Raw genomic sequence first — 14,606 nt, 5'->3', positions numbered from 1 at the left:
GAGCTGCAGGGCTCAATCAATCTCCATTTGAGGGGAGGGATGCTAAAGTCTTAATGCATAAGTTCTGTCTCTTAGAAAGAGTTTGGTGCCATTTGTTCAGCTTGTGATTTGTTTCCTTCACAGTATATATCTGTTTGAATGTTTTCCACCCTTTCCCAATCATCCGATTCTTTTTTAAACATTTGCTGTCTGTGGCTTAGTTTCCCTCTCCCCCAGTTTGGCTCTAGTTTTTAGCTGTAAGGTTTGCTTACAGCTGTGTTCTGTTTAAGGTGTATTTCTTTATTAGAACTTTGTTGTGAGGGTGGGAGTCCTTTGAGTACAATGTATACAGTCAAGTGTACAAGCAGCACAAATATTGTGTAATATTACAAACATCAGCGCAGTACAGTCTCTCTTTTTTTCAAAACAACAACAACCCTGGAGCTTCCTGTCTATAATTTTGCAGTGTTACAATTTTGTAGGGGCTGGCATGCCTGCAGATTTGGTAGAAAACAAGAAAGGTATGGTTATTTTGGTTTCCCAATGCAAATCAAACCGATTTCCAAATATTTCTATTTTGTTATCTGGGGCAGACCAGATGATGTTCAGATTGATCTGGTCTGAATCAGGTCCAATCCAGAACTACAAATCAGGCCCAGAAATCATATTTGAGGAATCAGTGTACAGCCCTTGCATGTGTACATTCCTGCAAAGGAAAGCCATAACCTCAGAGGAATAATAATAATAATAATTTATTATTTGTACCCTGCCCATCTGGCTGGGTTTCCCCAGCCACTCTGGGTAGCTCCCACAAAGACCAAAAATACACTAAGATGTCACACATTAAAAACTTCCCTGAACAGGGCTGCCTTCAGATGTCTTCTGAATGTCAGGTAGTTGTTTGTCTCTTTGACATCTGATGGGAGGGCGTTCCACAGGGCGGGCGCCACTACCGAGAAGGCCCTCTGCCTGGTTCCCTGTAGCTTTGCTTCTTGCAATGAGAGAACTGCCAGAAGGCCCTCAGCACTGGACCTCAGCGTCCGGGCAGAACGATGGGGGTGGAGAAACTCCTTCAGGTATACTGGGCCGAGGCCATTTAGGGCTTTAAAGGTCAACACCAACACTTTGAATTGTGCTCGGAAACGTACTGGGAGCCAATGTAGGTCTTTCAAGATCGGTGTTATGTGGTCTCGGTGGCCGCCCCCAGTCACCAGTCTAGCTGCCGCATTCTGGATTAGTTGTAGTTTCCGGGTCACCTTCAAAGGTAGCCCCACGTAGAGCGCATTGCAGTAGTCCAAGCGGGAGATAACCAGAGCATGCACCACTCTGGTGAGACAGTTCGTGGATAGGTAGGGTCTCAACCTGCGTACCAGATGGAGCTGGTAGACAGCTGCCTTGTACACAGAACTGACCTGCGCCTCCATGGACAGCTGTGAGTCCAAAATGACTACTAGGCTGCGCACCTGGTCCTTCAGGGGCACAGTTACCCCATTCAGGACCAGGAAGTCCTCCACACCAGCCCGCCCCCGTCCCCCAAAAACAGTACTTCTGTCTTGTCAGGAAGTCCACAAAATGTAGCTACAAATGAAAGTGCTCCAGATGGTTATACAATACATATCAAATTGCAATCAAAACAGAGCAACGAAGGTGTGGCTTCCCTGCTCCCTTTATCTGGCGTAGCTGGTGCCAGCTGATTATCAATGAAAGATGAATTTCTTGTTGGAAGAGCTCCTTTCTCCAAAGCCGATCCCCTCCCCACCCCTTTAAACATCCCCATATGCCAGTGAGCATTTGTGTTCCAGGGCATGTGGCGCTAAAGGTCAGCACTGACATCCAGCTGGCAGTGTCAATTTATTTCAAGTCCCAACAATACCCGTGTGGTTTGCCAAAATCTGTAATCACAGAAGGAAGAACCTTAGCAGGGAACAGGTTAGGGTCATTTGGATGGTGGAAGAAAAGCAAGGAGTACTGGGGAAATGAACCAAAATAGCAAAACAGAATCATTTCTTATCATAGGAACGTATTAGCTGCCTTAAACCGAGTCAGGTCACTGGTCCCTCTTGCTCAGCTCTGCCTACACTGACCCCCACATTAGTGGGCTTACCCCTTGGCAACACTGTCATGTGCTGAGAGCCACACAGCCACTTGGCTGTTGACCCATTGCAGCATTGCCCCTTGGCAATCCTGTGAGCCTTATGCAAGGTCAAGGATGGTGACCACTAGGGGTCCAAGTGAGACTGAGGGCTCAGGGGACCTGGTCAGGAAAAGGTAAAGGTAAAGGGACCCCTGACCATTAGGTCCAGTTGTGACCGACTCTGGGGTCGCGGTGCTCATCTCGCTTTATTGGCCGAGGGAGCCGGCATACAGCTTCCGGGTCATGTGGCCAGCATGACTAAGCCACTTCTGGCGAACCAGAGCAGCGCATGGAAACGCTGTTTACCTTCCCGCTGGAGCGGTACCTATTTATCTACTTGCACTTTGACGTGCTTTCAAACTGCTAGGTTAGCAGGAGCAGGGACCGAGCAACAGGAGCTCACCCCGTCGCAGGGATTTGAACCGCTGACCTTCTGATCGGCAAGTCGTAGGCTCTGTGGTTTAACCCACAGCGCCACCTGCATCCCAAGGGCCTGGTCAGAGAGTTGGGGAAAGGCAGAGCATGCTGCGCCTTATTTGGTTATTTTCGGCACAGCTCAATAAGCACTTTGCCAGCGTTGCTTTCCCAACGACCGAGTCGCTTGCTGCTTACCAGGAAGGAGAAGAGGGTAGGAGAGGCTATGGGGAGGACGGCACCAAGAGGAGTGCCAGAACAGCTCCACTGGTGAGTTTGCACCCCTCTGTGATTCAGCAGCTCAAAATGTGAACCCATCTCCACCCACCTCAACTGCTCTGCTTGAAACCAGGGAGGGATTAAAAAGAACAGAAAAAGAAAATTGTAGGAAAATGTTTAAGTAGCAAGGAGTTTCTTGAAAGCCCAGTTAGATGGGCAGGGTGCAAATAAAATGATGATAATGATGATGATGATGATGATGAATCACAGAGGGGTGCAAACTTGCCAGTGGAGCTATTCTGGCACTCCTCTTGGCTAATAATAATAATAATAATAATAATGGTATACCATCCTTTTTCTGCAGATCTCAGGGTGGTTCACAATGTAAAATGACATATAAAGAATGCAAAATACATAATAAAAGTAAAAACAGAAACAAACCAATAAGCCCCCTGCCACAATACATTTTAAAGGGCATCAAATGTCAAGCAGCCAAAGGCCTGGTTGAAGACCAATGTCTTCTCCTGGCACCTAAACTGGTATTATGAAGGCACCAGCCGAACCTCCCTGGGGACAGCATTCTACAAATGGGGAGCCATAGCAGAAAAGACCCATTCTCATGTTGCCACCATCCAGAGCTCTAGTGGAGGAGGAAAGCCACTTCCGTGCTGGCAAGGAGGTGGGGTTGCGGGCGTCACACACGGGGGCTGGCTCCAGCCCCCGCGATAACAAGGGAATCCCTGTTCACCTCATACCTCGAGCCAGCCAATCGGCTGGTGCCGGGGGCGGGGCCTCGGCTATTTAACCCAGCTGCAGCCGAGGCCCCTCCTCTTTCCTGCCCCACAGCTGTCTCCGTTTTTCCCTCCCATCCCACCCTCTAGGCTAGGTTCCCTGACGTTGCTATGAACTACGGTTGGTCGCCGTCAAGGGGCCTAGTAGGAATTTTCCCAAATGGCAGACTGGCACCAGCCATTTGGTTTTCGCCTACCTCGTAGCAAACTGTCACAACTCTTCGGTATTGGTGGTTAAGCATTGGTGGGGGGTACAGTCCTATTGTTATGCAAATGAGGGGGAAGGAACGCCATCACCTTCCCCCAGACAAGGGTAGTCCGGTAAAGGATTCCGGGGGGCATGGCCTTGTCCTAAGCCTAAGGAGGTGCGGGCCCATGGCACGCCCCCACAAGGTGACGTCGGGGGGAGGTCCTAGTTGACGTGCCTCAGCAGGACTCCTCCCACTGGTGATTAACCCTTCCGGCTTTTAGCCGGTTAATAGTTAGGACCAATGCCTAAGGCTAATACCGCTCAATTCCTGTAATCAATAAAAGTTGTGGCATAATTTGACCCATTAACCTGAATTCTTGTGTCCTGTGTCTTTATTTCTTTGGGGGGAGGCGGGAACTCGCCACGCAACACAAAGAAGGGTCTCAGAGGAACTGGGGCCATGTTGAGTGTACCTTGTTCCCCGGTGGAGTTTATGAAAAGTGGAGTTGAGTTATTGACACTTGGCTGGTCACATTAATGCGGGAGGGAGTTTCGGCAGTCAAAAGAGCACCTGCAGCTTACAATAGTCAGTCCAGGGGAAACACTGAAGAGTTTGTCCCAGGATAATCCTTTGATCCCTTTGTAAATCCCATGTAATTTTCTTTTTTTTCTTTTCGAAGCTGCTCGTTCTCATTGAGTGTTTTGCTAGCTTTTGCGGAGAGTTTGTCCATACCAGTTATCCCGCGAATCATGTATATTGAATTTCATCTTGATTCCAGCACGTGGCTTAATTAGAATGCAAAAGTGAAAGGAAAGGGGGGGTTCATTCAGACAAAGCAATTACTTTTGGATCAGATGGGTGAGTTCTTTTGCAGGAGATAATCTGACACCCTCTGTGCCCTTTCGCTCGTGAAGTGCCTTCTTAATTCAGCATAACTGAAATGGCTTGGAGTGGCCAAAAGCTGGTCATTTCCCAAGCTATAGATTTTCACGTAAGTCTGAGCTGAAGGGATCTGGATTGCTAACTGATTTCATTTTTTAAATGCTAAACTGTTTATTTCTAGGGAGTCCTTTTAAAAAAATATGCCAACATTTTATTATGCAACAGCTACATAGAATCATAGAATCATAAATTGTAGAGTTGGAAGGGAACCTGGGGGTAATCTAGTCCAACCCATTGCACTGCAGGAATCTCAACTAAAGCATCCAGATGGCCATTTAACCTCTTCTTTAAAACCTCCAAGGAAGGAGAGTCCACCACCTTCCAAGGGTGTCTGTTCCACTGTTGAACAGCTCTTACTGTCAAAAAAGTTCTTCCAGATGTTTAGCTGGAATCTCCTTCCTTGTAACTTGAACCCAGAAGAAGAAGAAGTAGAGTTTGGATTTGATATCCCGCCTTTCACTCCCTTTAAGGAGTCTCAAAGCGGCTCACATTCTCCTTTCCCGTCCTCCCCCACAACAAACACTCTGTGAGGTGAGTGGGGCTGAGAGACTTCAAAGAAGTGTGACTGGCCCAAGGTCACCCAGCAGCTGCATGTGGAGGAGCGGAGACACGAACCCGGTTCCCCAGATTATGAGACTACCGCTCTTAACCACTACACCACACTGGCTCTCTCCCCATTGGTTTGGGTCGTACCCTCTGGAGCAGTAAAGAACAAGCTTGCTCCATCTTCCTTGTGACAGTCCTTGAGATATTTGAAGATGGCTTTCAAATCTCCTCTCAGTCTCTTTTCCAGGCTAAACATACCCTACAGCATTTCCCTTTTTATATAATGATGAAAGTACAGAAGCTGTTACATAAGAACATAGGAAGCTGCAAAGTCAGACCGTTGGTCCATCTACATTTGTACGGTCTGCACTAGGTCTCCAGGGTTTCAAACAGGGAGTCTTTCCCAACCCGAGCTGTGGGCTCAGATGGGACTGGAAATTCTCAACTGCACATACCCAAAGTTAATATCTAGTATAATTGTCAAACTTTGATTTTACCACCCAACACTGGTAAAACAACAACAACAACAATTTATATATTCCCTGTCCATCTGGCTGGGTTTCCCCAGCCACTCTGGGCGGCTCCCAACAGAATATTAAAAACACGATAAAACATCAAACATTAAAAACTTCCCTAAATAGGGCTGCCTTCAAATGTCTTCTAAAAGTCGGATAGCTGTTTATTTCCTTGACATCTGATGGGAGGGGATTCTGCAGGATGGACACCACTACTGAGAAAGTCCTCTTCCTGGTTCCCTGTAACCTCACTTCTCGCAGTGAGGGAACCACCAGAAGGCCCTCGGGGCTGGACCTCAGTGTCCAGGCTGAACGATCGGGGCTGATATACTCCTTCAGGTATACAGGGCTGAGGCCATTTAGGGCTTTAAAGGTCAGCATCAACACTTTGAATTGTGCTCAAAAACGTACTGGGAGCCAATGTTGGTCTTTCAGGACTGGTGTTATATGGTCTCGGCAGCCACTCCCAGCCACCAGTCTAGCTGCCACATTCTGGATTAGTTGTAGTTTCTGGGTCACCTTCAAAGGTAGCCCCACGTAGAGCGCATTGCAGTAGCCCAAGCAGGAGATAACTAGAGCATTCGCCATTCTGGCGAGACAGTCTGCGGGTAGGTAGGGTCTCAGCCTGCATACCAGATGGAGCTGGTAGACACCAAAACCACATTATAGCAGTCTTTACCAACCTAGTGTCCTCCAGATGTTTTGGAACAGCTCTCATCATCTCCACCCAGCACAGGGCTTGTAGGAGTCATAATTCAACACATCTGGAGGGATCAGGTTGGTGAAGTTTAAATTTTAGATGAGATAAAATTTAAAATTTAAATTTTAGATGAGATAAAATTTTGGTGAGATAAAAAGGAAGGTTCAGAAAGTATTTTTGTATGCAGTAACAGCAGCTAGAACTCTGGTGGCCCAGAAATGGAAACAAGAAGAAATGCCCACGATTGAAGAATAGAGAACGAAATTACTGAATTATGCAGAACTGGACAGATTAACAGGGAGGATTCACAACTGACGGGATCAAAGATTCACTGAGGACTGGAATAAATTTACAGAATATATTAAAAATATTTGTGATAACGATATAACGTTATAATGATATAACGTTTGTAAGTTTCCAAGAAGCTCTGAAAGAACGTTTGGTAGAAATATTGTTTAAATAATATGGTAAGATAAGATATACATAGTGCAATATAAATGAAGAAATGTGAAGATATGTAATAACTACGGAAAATTATCAGACATGTTGATGGAAGTCTGAAAGAAAAAAGATGTGTAATGAATTCTTAATGTTTAATTGTGTTATAAATTTGTTTTTATTGGAAAATTAATAAAAAATATATACAAAAAACACACACAAATTGCTCTTCCTGTCGGAACATCTCTCCTGAAATGTAGCTTATTACTTGCCATAGTCCTTCCCTCTGAAGTGACAGAGGGCAAGTCTGCTCCACCTTCTTCATGATCAGCCCTTCAGACATTCATCTACCCAAGGCAACTTGGAGAGGGTGTGATGAATAATTCTTCCCCAGAGCAGCCACAGAGAAGCATTCCATATGGTTGAAAATCCACTCAGTAAATTACCAGTTGGGTTGGGACTTTTTTTTTCAGTCTTCTGTATTCAACTTTTGTGCAACCGAGCAGGGGATTAAGAGGGATTTGTTTCTTTATATAATGTTCCTTGATTTTTAGGGGTCATGCCTCTTTCCTCAGCTTTGTCATTCAAGGCTGGCCTGACATTTTAAAGAGGCTGTTTGATTTAAAGGCTCAGCAATATTGACCACCAACAGGCCATGGCAGAGATGAGATCTTTGCAAGAAGCAAATATTAACATTCGGCACGGCATCCTCTCCTGCTTTAATTCCTGGTGTTACAAAATTGTGTTTTTTTCCTCCCTTCCTTCCCTCCCTCCCTCTCTCTACTTCCCTACAATCCTCTCCCCTATTCCCTGATGCAGTACGGAATAAAGAAGAAGGAGGAAAGGGAAGCAGAAGCCCAGGCTGCTCTGGAAGCCAACGCCGAAGGGAGTCTGACACGTCCAAAGAAGGCCATCCCCCCTGGCTGTGGCGACGAGGACGATGAGGAAGAGGAGAGCATTCTAGACACCGTTATCAAATACCTGCCTGGTCCCCTCCAGGACATGTTCAAGAAGTAAATGGCTACAGACTGCCAGTCTGTCCGTGGACAGTAAAGGAAATGGATTTCCCATTGGCCAAATGGGGAATTTATACTTGCCACACATCACGCAACCTCTCCCCACCCACAGCTCCAGCCCCTTGCCATTTACTCAAGCCCCCCACCCCGACCCACACCCTCCTCCCTCTCCCATCCATCCCTTAATTTGTACATATTCACATCTAGTCGATGCCTCCAAGTGGATGTAAAGATGAATGAGCTGCAGTCTACACAACTTTTTATTATTATAAAGCCATAGTTCTGCGTATGTTAAACAGAGGCAGGTGTACATTAAGCAGAGAAAAGGGACTACAGCATGCTCGTTTTTGTCTCCCAGCAAGAGGGAGGGTTCACCCACAGGGAATGATAGGTGGCACACACACACACACACACACACACACACACTCCTCATTTACTGAATTTGTAACTAACAGAGAATCAAGGCACTCATTAGAATGCCTCTTTATAGGTCTAAGTTGAAAGTACTCACTGTTTTTGGATAGTATAAAAAAAGAACCACCTTCCTCTTTTGGGTGATGGGGGCGGGGCAATGGCTGTAAAATTCTTCCCCTGTCTAGTAACATTGCCCACCCTCCTTCTCTCTTCCAACTGACTTGGTTTGCCCTCAGCAACATCACCACATAGACAAAACCCATCCGCTGCATAATGTAGTAATATTGCCATGTTCCCTGCGAGATGCTTGATTGGCTGGGATCACTTACATGATTAATCTAAGCAACATTCCTCTCTTAGATTTGTCCTCAGCGATGCCACCAAAATGCCAAGTATGATTGGCTACATAGCAATAGGGCATTGTCCCAGTGACCAGCCTGACTAACCCCAGAAGGCAATAGAGGCAGGTGGAAGTGGCAGATAAGCAGAGCAGCTAAGAGAACAATGGCCAGTGTCAAAAACAATGAGGGCCATGAATATATTCACAACCACTGCTTTGGAACAAATATTTCAGCCTCTACAAATCACTACTTTTGGCCCCAAAATGGAAATGGGAGGATATTCAGCAAAGCCCTGCCCTTGTAGGGTGTCTCCAGCCCAGCTGAAATGGAAACACATGTTTGTTTTCTGCTAGTCCCATTATTCCTCATCACTAATAAGAGATAATGTCAAAACTGGACCATTCACTGCCCATAATTCCAGCCCAGATGTCAGTGGAAGAGCTGCGTTCAACTGCACTTTATAAGAAAGCATCTACGTGCCTCAGAGTCTTCTAGGCAAGGGTCTCGTAGCCTTGAAAACAGCCATAATAGGAAGCTAGGGAGGAAGTTTCTTGACAGCACAATCCTACGTATGCCTGTCAGAAGTAAATCACAATATCAGAGAATTGTGGAGTTGGAAGTGACCTCAAGGGTCATCTAATCCAACTCCCCCTGCAATGCAGGAATCAAAACTAAAGCAACCATACCAGGTGGCCATCCAACCTTTGCTTAAAAATCTCCAGTGAAGGCACTTTTAGTATGGTGAAACTTACTCCTCCCAGGTAAGGGAATATAGAACTGCAGTTTTGGCTTGCAATGTGCTGCCTCCCCTTTCTAGCTTAACAAAAGTCGGCCAGTACATTTCCTCTAATCCATAAAGTCTCCAGCTTGTTTGGAGACACTTGGATCATCTGCACTATCCAGTCACCTCATGTTGAAGCTCTCAAGTTGTTTTTGATGGCCAGACGGGGAGGGCTAAAGGAACCATGCTTCCTTGAAGATCCAGCGGGTCCCTTCACTGAATTTCCAAGGTCTTAAAGTGAACCTGCTCCAAATTGGTGGATACTGGTCACTTAAACTATCATTAAAATGTAGATATGAGGCTTCTCTGCTTTGTATTGGCTTGTGATAGGCATCCTGTTTCGTACCCCCTTCAGAAAATAAATGGGTATGAGCCTTTGTCCAATGACAATGGCCAATTTTTCACCTGTGAAACTGAAGTTTGAAAACACTGAAGCTTATCCCAGGTCAGAAAAGGACCATATTCACTGGCGTAGCAATACTGTGGAGGTAAGAAATGAGGGGGCGTGTTTGTGTTTGAGATCTGGGATAGCTGTTGCTTAGCCAAGAAGGCGATATGGAGCTAGATGAGCCAAAAGTGTTAAGCAGGTGCAGCAAGATTCTCTCTCTTGGTGCTTTTGCTTTCTAGATACTGTTGGCTTTCTAGATACTTCAGGAGATCAGCTTCTGCACACCAACATTTATTCTGTCCCAGGGCCAGAACTGAGGTTACCTTGCTGGTGTGGTGGAACTCAGTGTTCATTGTTTCCTAAGTGTAACATTCCCAGGTCTGATCCTGGAATTGGAGCTGAAACACATGGTCAGCAGGACCGTGTGAAAAGCCTGTTTGTCGCTGGTCCAGCTATACCATTACTGGTAGCCAAGGAAGTGGGAGACTGATAGGGGGCTTCAACTTGGCATTGAGGCTTCCCCCCCCCCTCTCCTCCCTGTGTGTACTTTCCTTGCCCCCTAAATTGTCTGGGATGGTGTAAGGAGAACCCCCAGAATGACACACAGTGGGAAGAGGATCATTCAGTTTTGCAAGCTGATACGCTTCTGCAGATGGGATTTTGTGATTGAATTGAATTCCAACCTGAATGGTTGAATAGAAATCTTCTGGCATTATGGCCCATCAGAATAATGGGGCCTCACTGGCCCCACCCTCACTGTCACATTTCCAAAGGGCTGCTTCTACATGCACTGAGGCTGAAGGTCTGGAGCAGGGGTCTAGCTGTGCACAGATCGGTTCCCCCCATGATTTAGAATTACACAGGGAGTCCAGTGCTCAGGGGTAGAGAGGGGTGAAGATGGAGCAACAGGGGTTGAGCCAGCAAATGCCTTTAAATATTCGAATTCCCCACCTGTATTCCGAACTAACAACAGATATATAATGCGAGCCTGCAGACTGTGAAGCTCAGTCCTATTATTGAAAGTTTCCCAAGGAAGTGTTTTTGTAGTCTGAATGGCCAAATCTGCCTTGGCCCCAGAATAAAAGCTCAGTTGGGAATCAGCCAAGCACTGAGTCAGTTTTGCCAGACAGTGGCAAGCCCAGCTGATGAAATGAGCAGTCATATTGAAAGTGTGTGCGTTTTTAAAATAAGATTTATTAGCACCCAGCATCCTAAGGTGTGAGGTGGCAGGTGTGGGGTGTCGTTCATTGCTTTGCTGCCTTCTAGTTTGGCATATTGGCCATACCTATTGTACAAAGGCAGATTAATTTCCAAAATGTTGACTATCGTTATATATCCACAATGCCAGAAAAGAAATTTTAAGGATATGCTATGTCCAGGCAGAACAACTCCGTTCTGAAGCCCCATCTAGATCAATGTTTAAAAAACTGGCTTAGAGCACATTGCTTAATCCAGTTTAGAATTTTGTTATTTTTTGAAAACAACAATAACATTACCTTCATATTTCCACAGATAATACTAGGTATGTTTTCCCTTGAATCCCAGCAGTTTGGGGGTAAGGTCACATTTTTTGCATTTATAAAACATATGCCCCATCTAAGGTTCAAAGACAGGTGGTTTGTGACATACTGAAACCCTTACAAAACAAACTTATACTTTAATTATTTTAAATTCTTTAAAAAAAAAAAAACAAACCCCTACAAGTATAGAGAATAAGAGAAGAATCAACAGCAGATACAAATACAATACATCTAACATTCCTGGTCTCCACAGGGCCACAGGCACCCTCTGAAAGCGTTTGCTTCCCTGCCATCTTCTTAAAGCAATAAGGGAGCAGGTTGAATGTGGCTTCTGGGTCGGCAGTTCCAAATTGAGAACACTGTTTCTGGTGGCCAGCATTTCCGGTTCAAAGGAAAGCCCCACCAGATAACCTTATGAGAGGAAAGTGGGCTTGTCATGAATCCTGAGGTAAACTTTTCATTTTCAGTGAACTGGTAGTGTGACGAGATTTAGGGTGTCTGCATTCCCTCACTGTGTTGTCTTACTCATCCCTCCATGCCAGCCAAAGGCTGCTGAGATGTCCTACCACTTTCTTTCCCAAATGCCAGGTCTCAAGTTGAGGCCGCAGGTTTCTGAAACCTCATCTATAGCATGAATATGAGCTTTCTGTTGGCATGTGCCAAAGTCACTGGCCTGGTTTCCTCCAAAGAATCCTGGGAAATTAAGTCTGGTAAAGGTGATGAACATTCCCTGACAGTGCTTCCTTCGCTTTCGCTAACGCTGCTCACAGAACTGAGATTCCCAGGATTCTCTGGGGGAAAGTGATTCCTGTTATACCTATTAGAATCTGTAAATGTGGGGTGTGCTCTTATTCAAATTCTCATAGTGGCTGAGCCTTTGGCTGTTTGGGCAAAGGAATCTTTATTCTTTCATCAACCATGAACCAGTGTATTGTCTATCTACAACCACTTAGGCAACGTTTCCCCTATTAAGGACCAGTTCACACAAAATCTGCCCTTGCTGAATGGTGAGTTCACTCGGTATGCCTTCCAGCCTGTTCTGTCCATAGCAATGCTTTTGTCTGGCTGATCCAAGAAATACCAATCTCTTTTCAGTCCACAGTGTCCCACCTTGCAGAAGAGCAGTTGGGCAACTGATTTACCCTACGGCCAGCTTTGCAGCTTCCATTCTGCATGCTGGCCATATGCACCTGCTTGACTGTGGCCCAGAAAAGGAGATTAAGGCTGCAATACTAACCATATCTACTCAAAAGTAAACCCCATGCAATGGGGTTTGCTACTCCAGGTTTAGTGGAGTTCAAACTGCAGCTAGAAACATGAAGAAACAGAAATAGTTCTATATGAGGTGTACCCCTGATTCTGGCCTATTAACAGAGACATATATTTAAATATTTTATTTTTCTAGGAATAGAGGTAGACATGCTATTCCGCTAAAAGCAGAGCGAGTGAATTTCTCTCCAACGATGTTTCTATAGATAGGCTTGAAGCCACTGGAATCGTATAGTAGTATTTTTTTCCTGGCTTGTTCCATTTCAGGCAGCAGGTAGCTTCTCAAAGTTATGAATGTTCTCTAACGTTAGGAGAAAGCCCTTGCACATCCAAACCTAGCACTCCAGGCAGAAAGGTTCTAGCCAGACAATCTTCTTGATGTGCTGCTTTTCAGCATGCAAGGATTTTATTTTTTTTTATTTTTTGAGATGGGGTTGTATTCAGAAATGAGATTCTCCCATCACCTGTTGAAATATGAACTGGTACATTCCAAGAAGAACTCTTGCCACCTGGTTTGGCTGACCAGATCGGCCCTGAATCAATGGCCAGGAGCAGTGCTCTACAACTTTAAGGTCCCTGGCCTCCAAAGTGCCTAAACTGCTGTCAACACAGTCACAATGGGCACTTCCCTTCCCTGAAATGAAATGTCGGCACAACCCCTCCGTTCTTTGCTTCTGGTATCTATGGAGTTGAGGACCACTAATAAAACACTAACACCTAGCACTCGGGAACTTGATGGGCACAAGCCAACACCAAAGAGAAGTGTGATTCTTCGCTTGGGTTCTGAATATCTCTTTCTCCTTCCACAGCATTTTTATTATTATTATTATTATTAAAAAGAATTAAATCACAATATGTTCAATCTCAGGTATATGGGTTTCTTTTTTTCCTTAAGAAAAAAATAGTTTGTATTGATATGGAAAGCTTGGGCAGTTCCCCATTTCTGCATTTTGTTCACCTCCCTCTCCCAAAGCCTTTCTGTTTTATTTTTAAACAAACAATAAATTAAAGCAGCATTAATCAAAAGGCCTTCGCTTCCGGGGGAAGCCAGGTGATTACGAGTGAGTTTGGCATTGAGCTTCATGCATATATCTTTAGAGAAAGCCATATGAAATCAGACTGCAATATTCATTATGAATGCTATTCTGTGTTTTAAACGAACCAACGAACAAACTTTGCATTGTGTGCTAAATCCCTTCGGCATTTCTCTGTCTATGTTTCCGGTACAATATGTTAGCTTAGTTTCCATCTGCCCAGTCCTTCAACATACCAGTGATGTTCAGTACATCAATCAAACAGGCTCTTAGAACCAATTGTTGTTAGGAATTCCATTGTTGTGATCTGAATGTAATGTCCTATGTATCTCTCTGAACCCGTTTACCTGTATCCGTTTTATTCTGTGTTAACCAAGATTCCGGTTCTATGTGCTCAGTCAGCAACATCTTTCAGTAAATGTCTTTTTAAACAATGCTTGTTTTCACACTCGCGTAATACTAATAATACTAATAATAAAAAAGCGCAGAACACTAACTAGATGGGCATTTTCTAATAAGTGAAACGAAACAAACCAACAAAATGCTCTCTTTTTTCCTCTTCGGAATGCATGCAGCACCTTCGGAAGCAGCCAGAAGGTGACTTCAAGTAGAGACTTTGTGAATGTAATTTCTGTTTGTAATCTGCCTGCTACCTTTTCCTGCATGATGTGGGTTCAATGGTACAATGTTCTTTTCAAATGGAATCACAGCCAATAAACAACAACAACAAACAAACAAACAAATGGTAATAATAAAAGTGATTTTATCCCTCCCCCTCCCCCCATGCTTTCCTGTGGAATTCCTATTAGGAAATAAGAATATAGGATTTGCCACACATCCCATGATTCGAAATTTGGGTTTCCAACCAAGGATACACTTTGTAGAAAATTGCAGCCGATCCCAGCTCTCTGGTGTATGTATTTGTACAATGCCTGTGTATCCAAACAGCCATGGTATTATTTTTATTAATCAAT

General features: G+C 44.8%; 1 protein-coding gene across 2 annotated transcripts in view; it reads left to right on the top strand.

Annotated features, from left to right (window-relative positions):
• CPLX1 (complexin 1) overlaps positions 1 to 14,100 on the top strand; it is a 143,739-nt gene extending 129,639 nt beyond the window's left edge. For both annotated transcript variants that reach the window (XM_083420880.1, XM_083420881.1), the window contains exon 4: positions 7,689 to 14,100. In XM_083420880.1, the coding sequence (XP_083277006.1) occupies positions 7,689 to 7,886 (198 nt within the window). In that variant the 3' untranslated portion in view covers positions 7,887 to 14,100. The remainder of the gene's footprint in view (positions 1 to 7,688) is intronic.
• Positions 14,101 to 14,606: the final 506 nt, after the last annotated feature.

Source organism: Podarcis tiliguerta (assembly GCF_965153285.1).
Source record: "Podarcis tiliguerta genome assembly, chromosome: 17".
NCBI lineage: Eukaryota > Metazoa > Chordata > Lepidosauria > Squamata > Lacertidae > Podarcis > Podarcis tiliguerta.
This window is presented reverse-complemented; position numbering and strand designations above follow the sequence as displayed.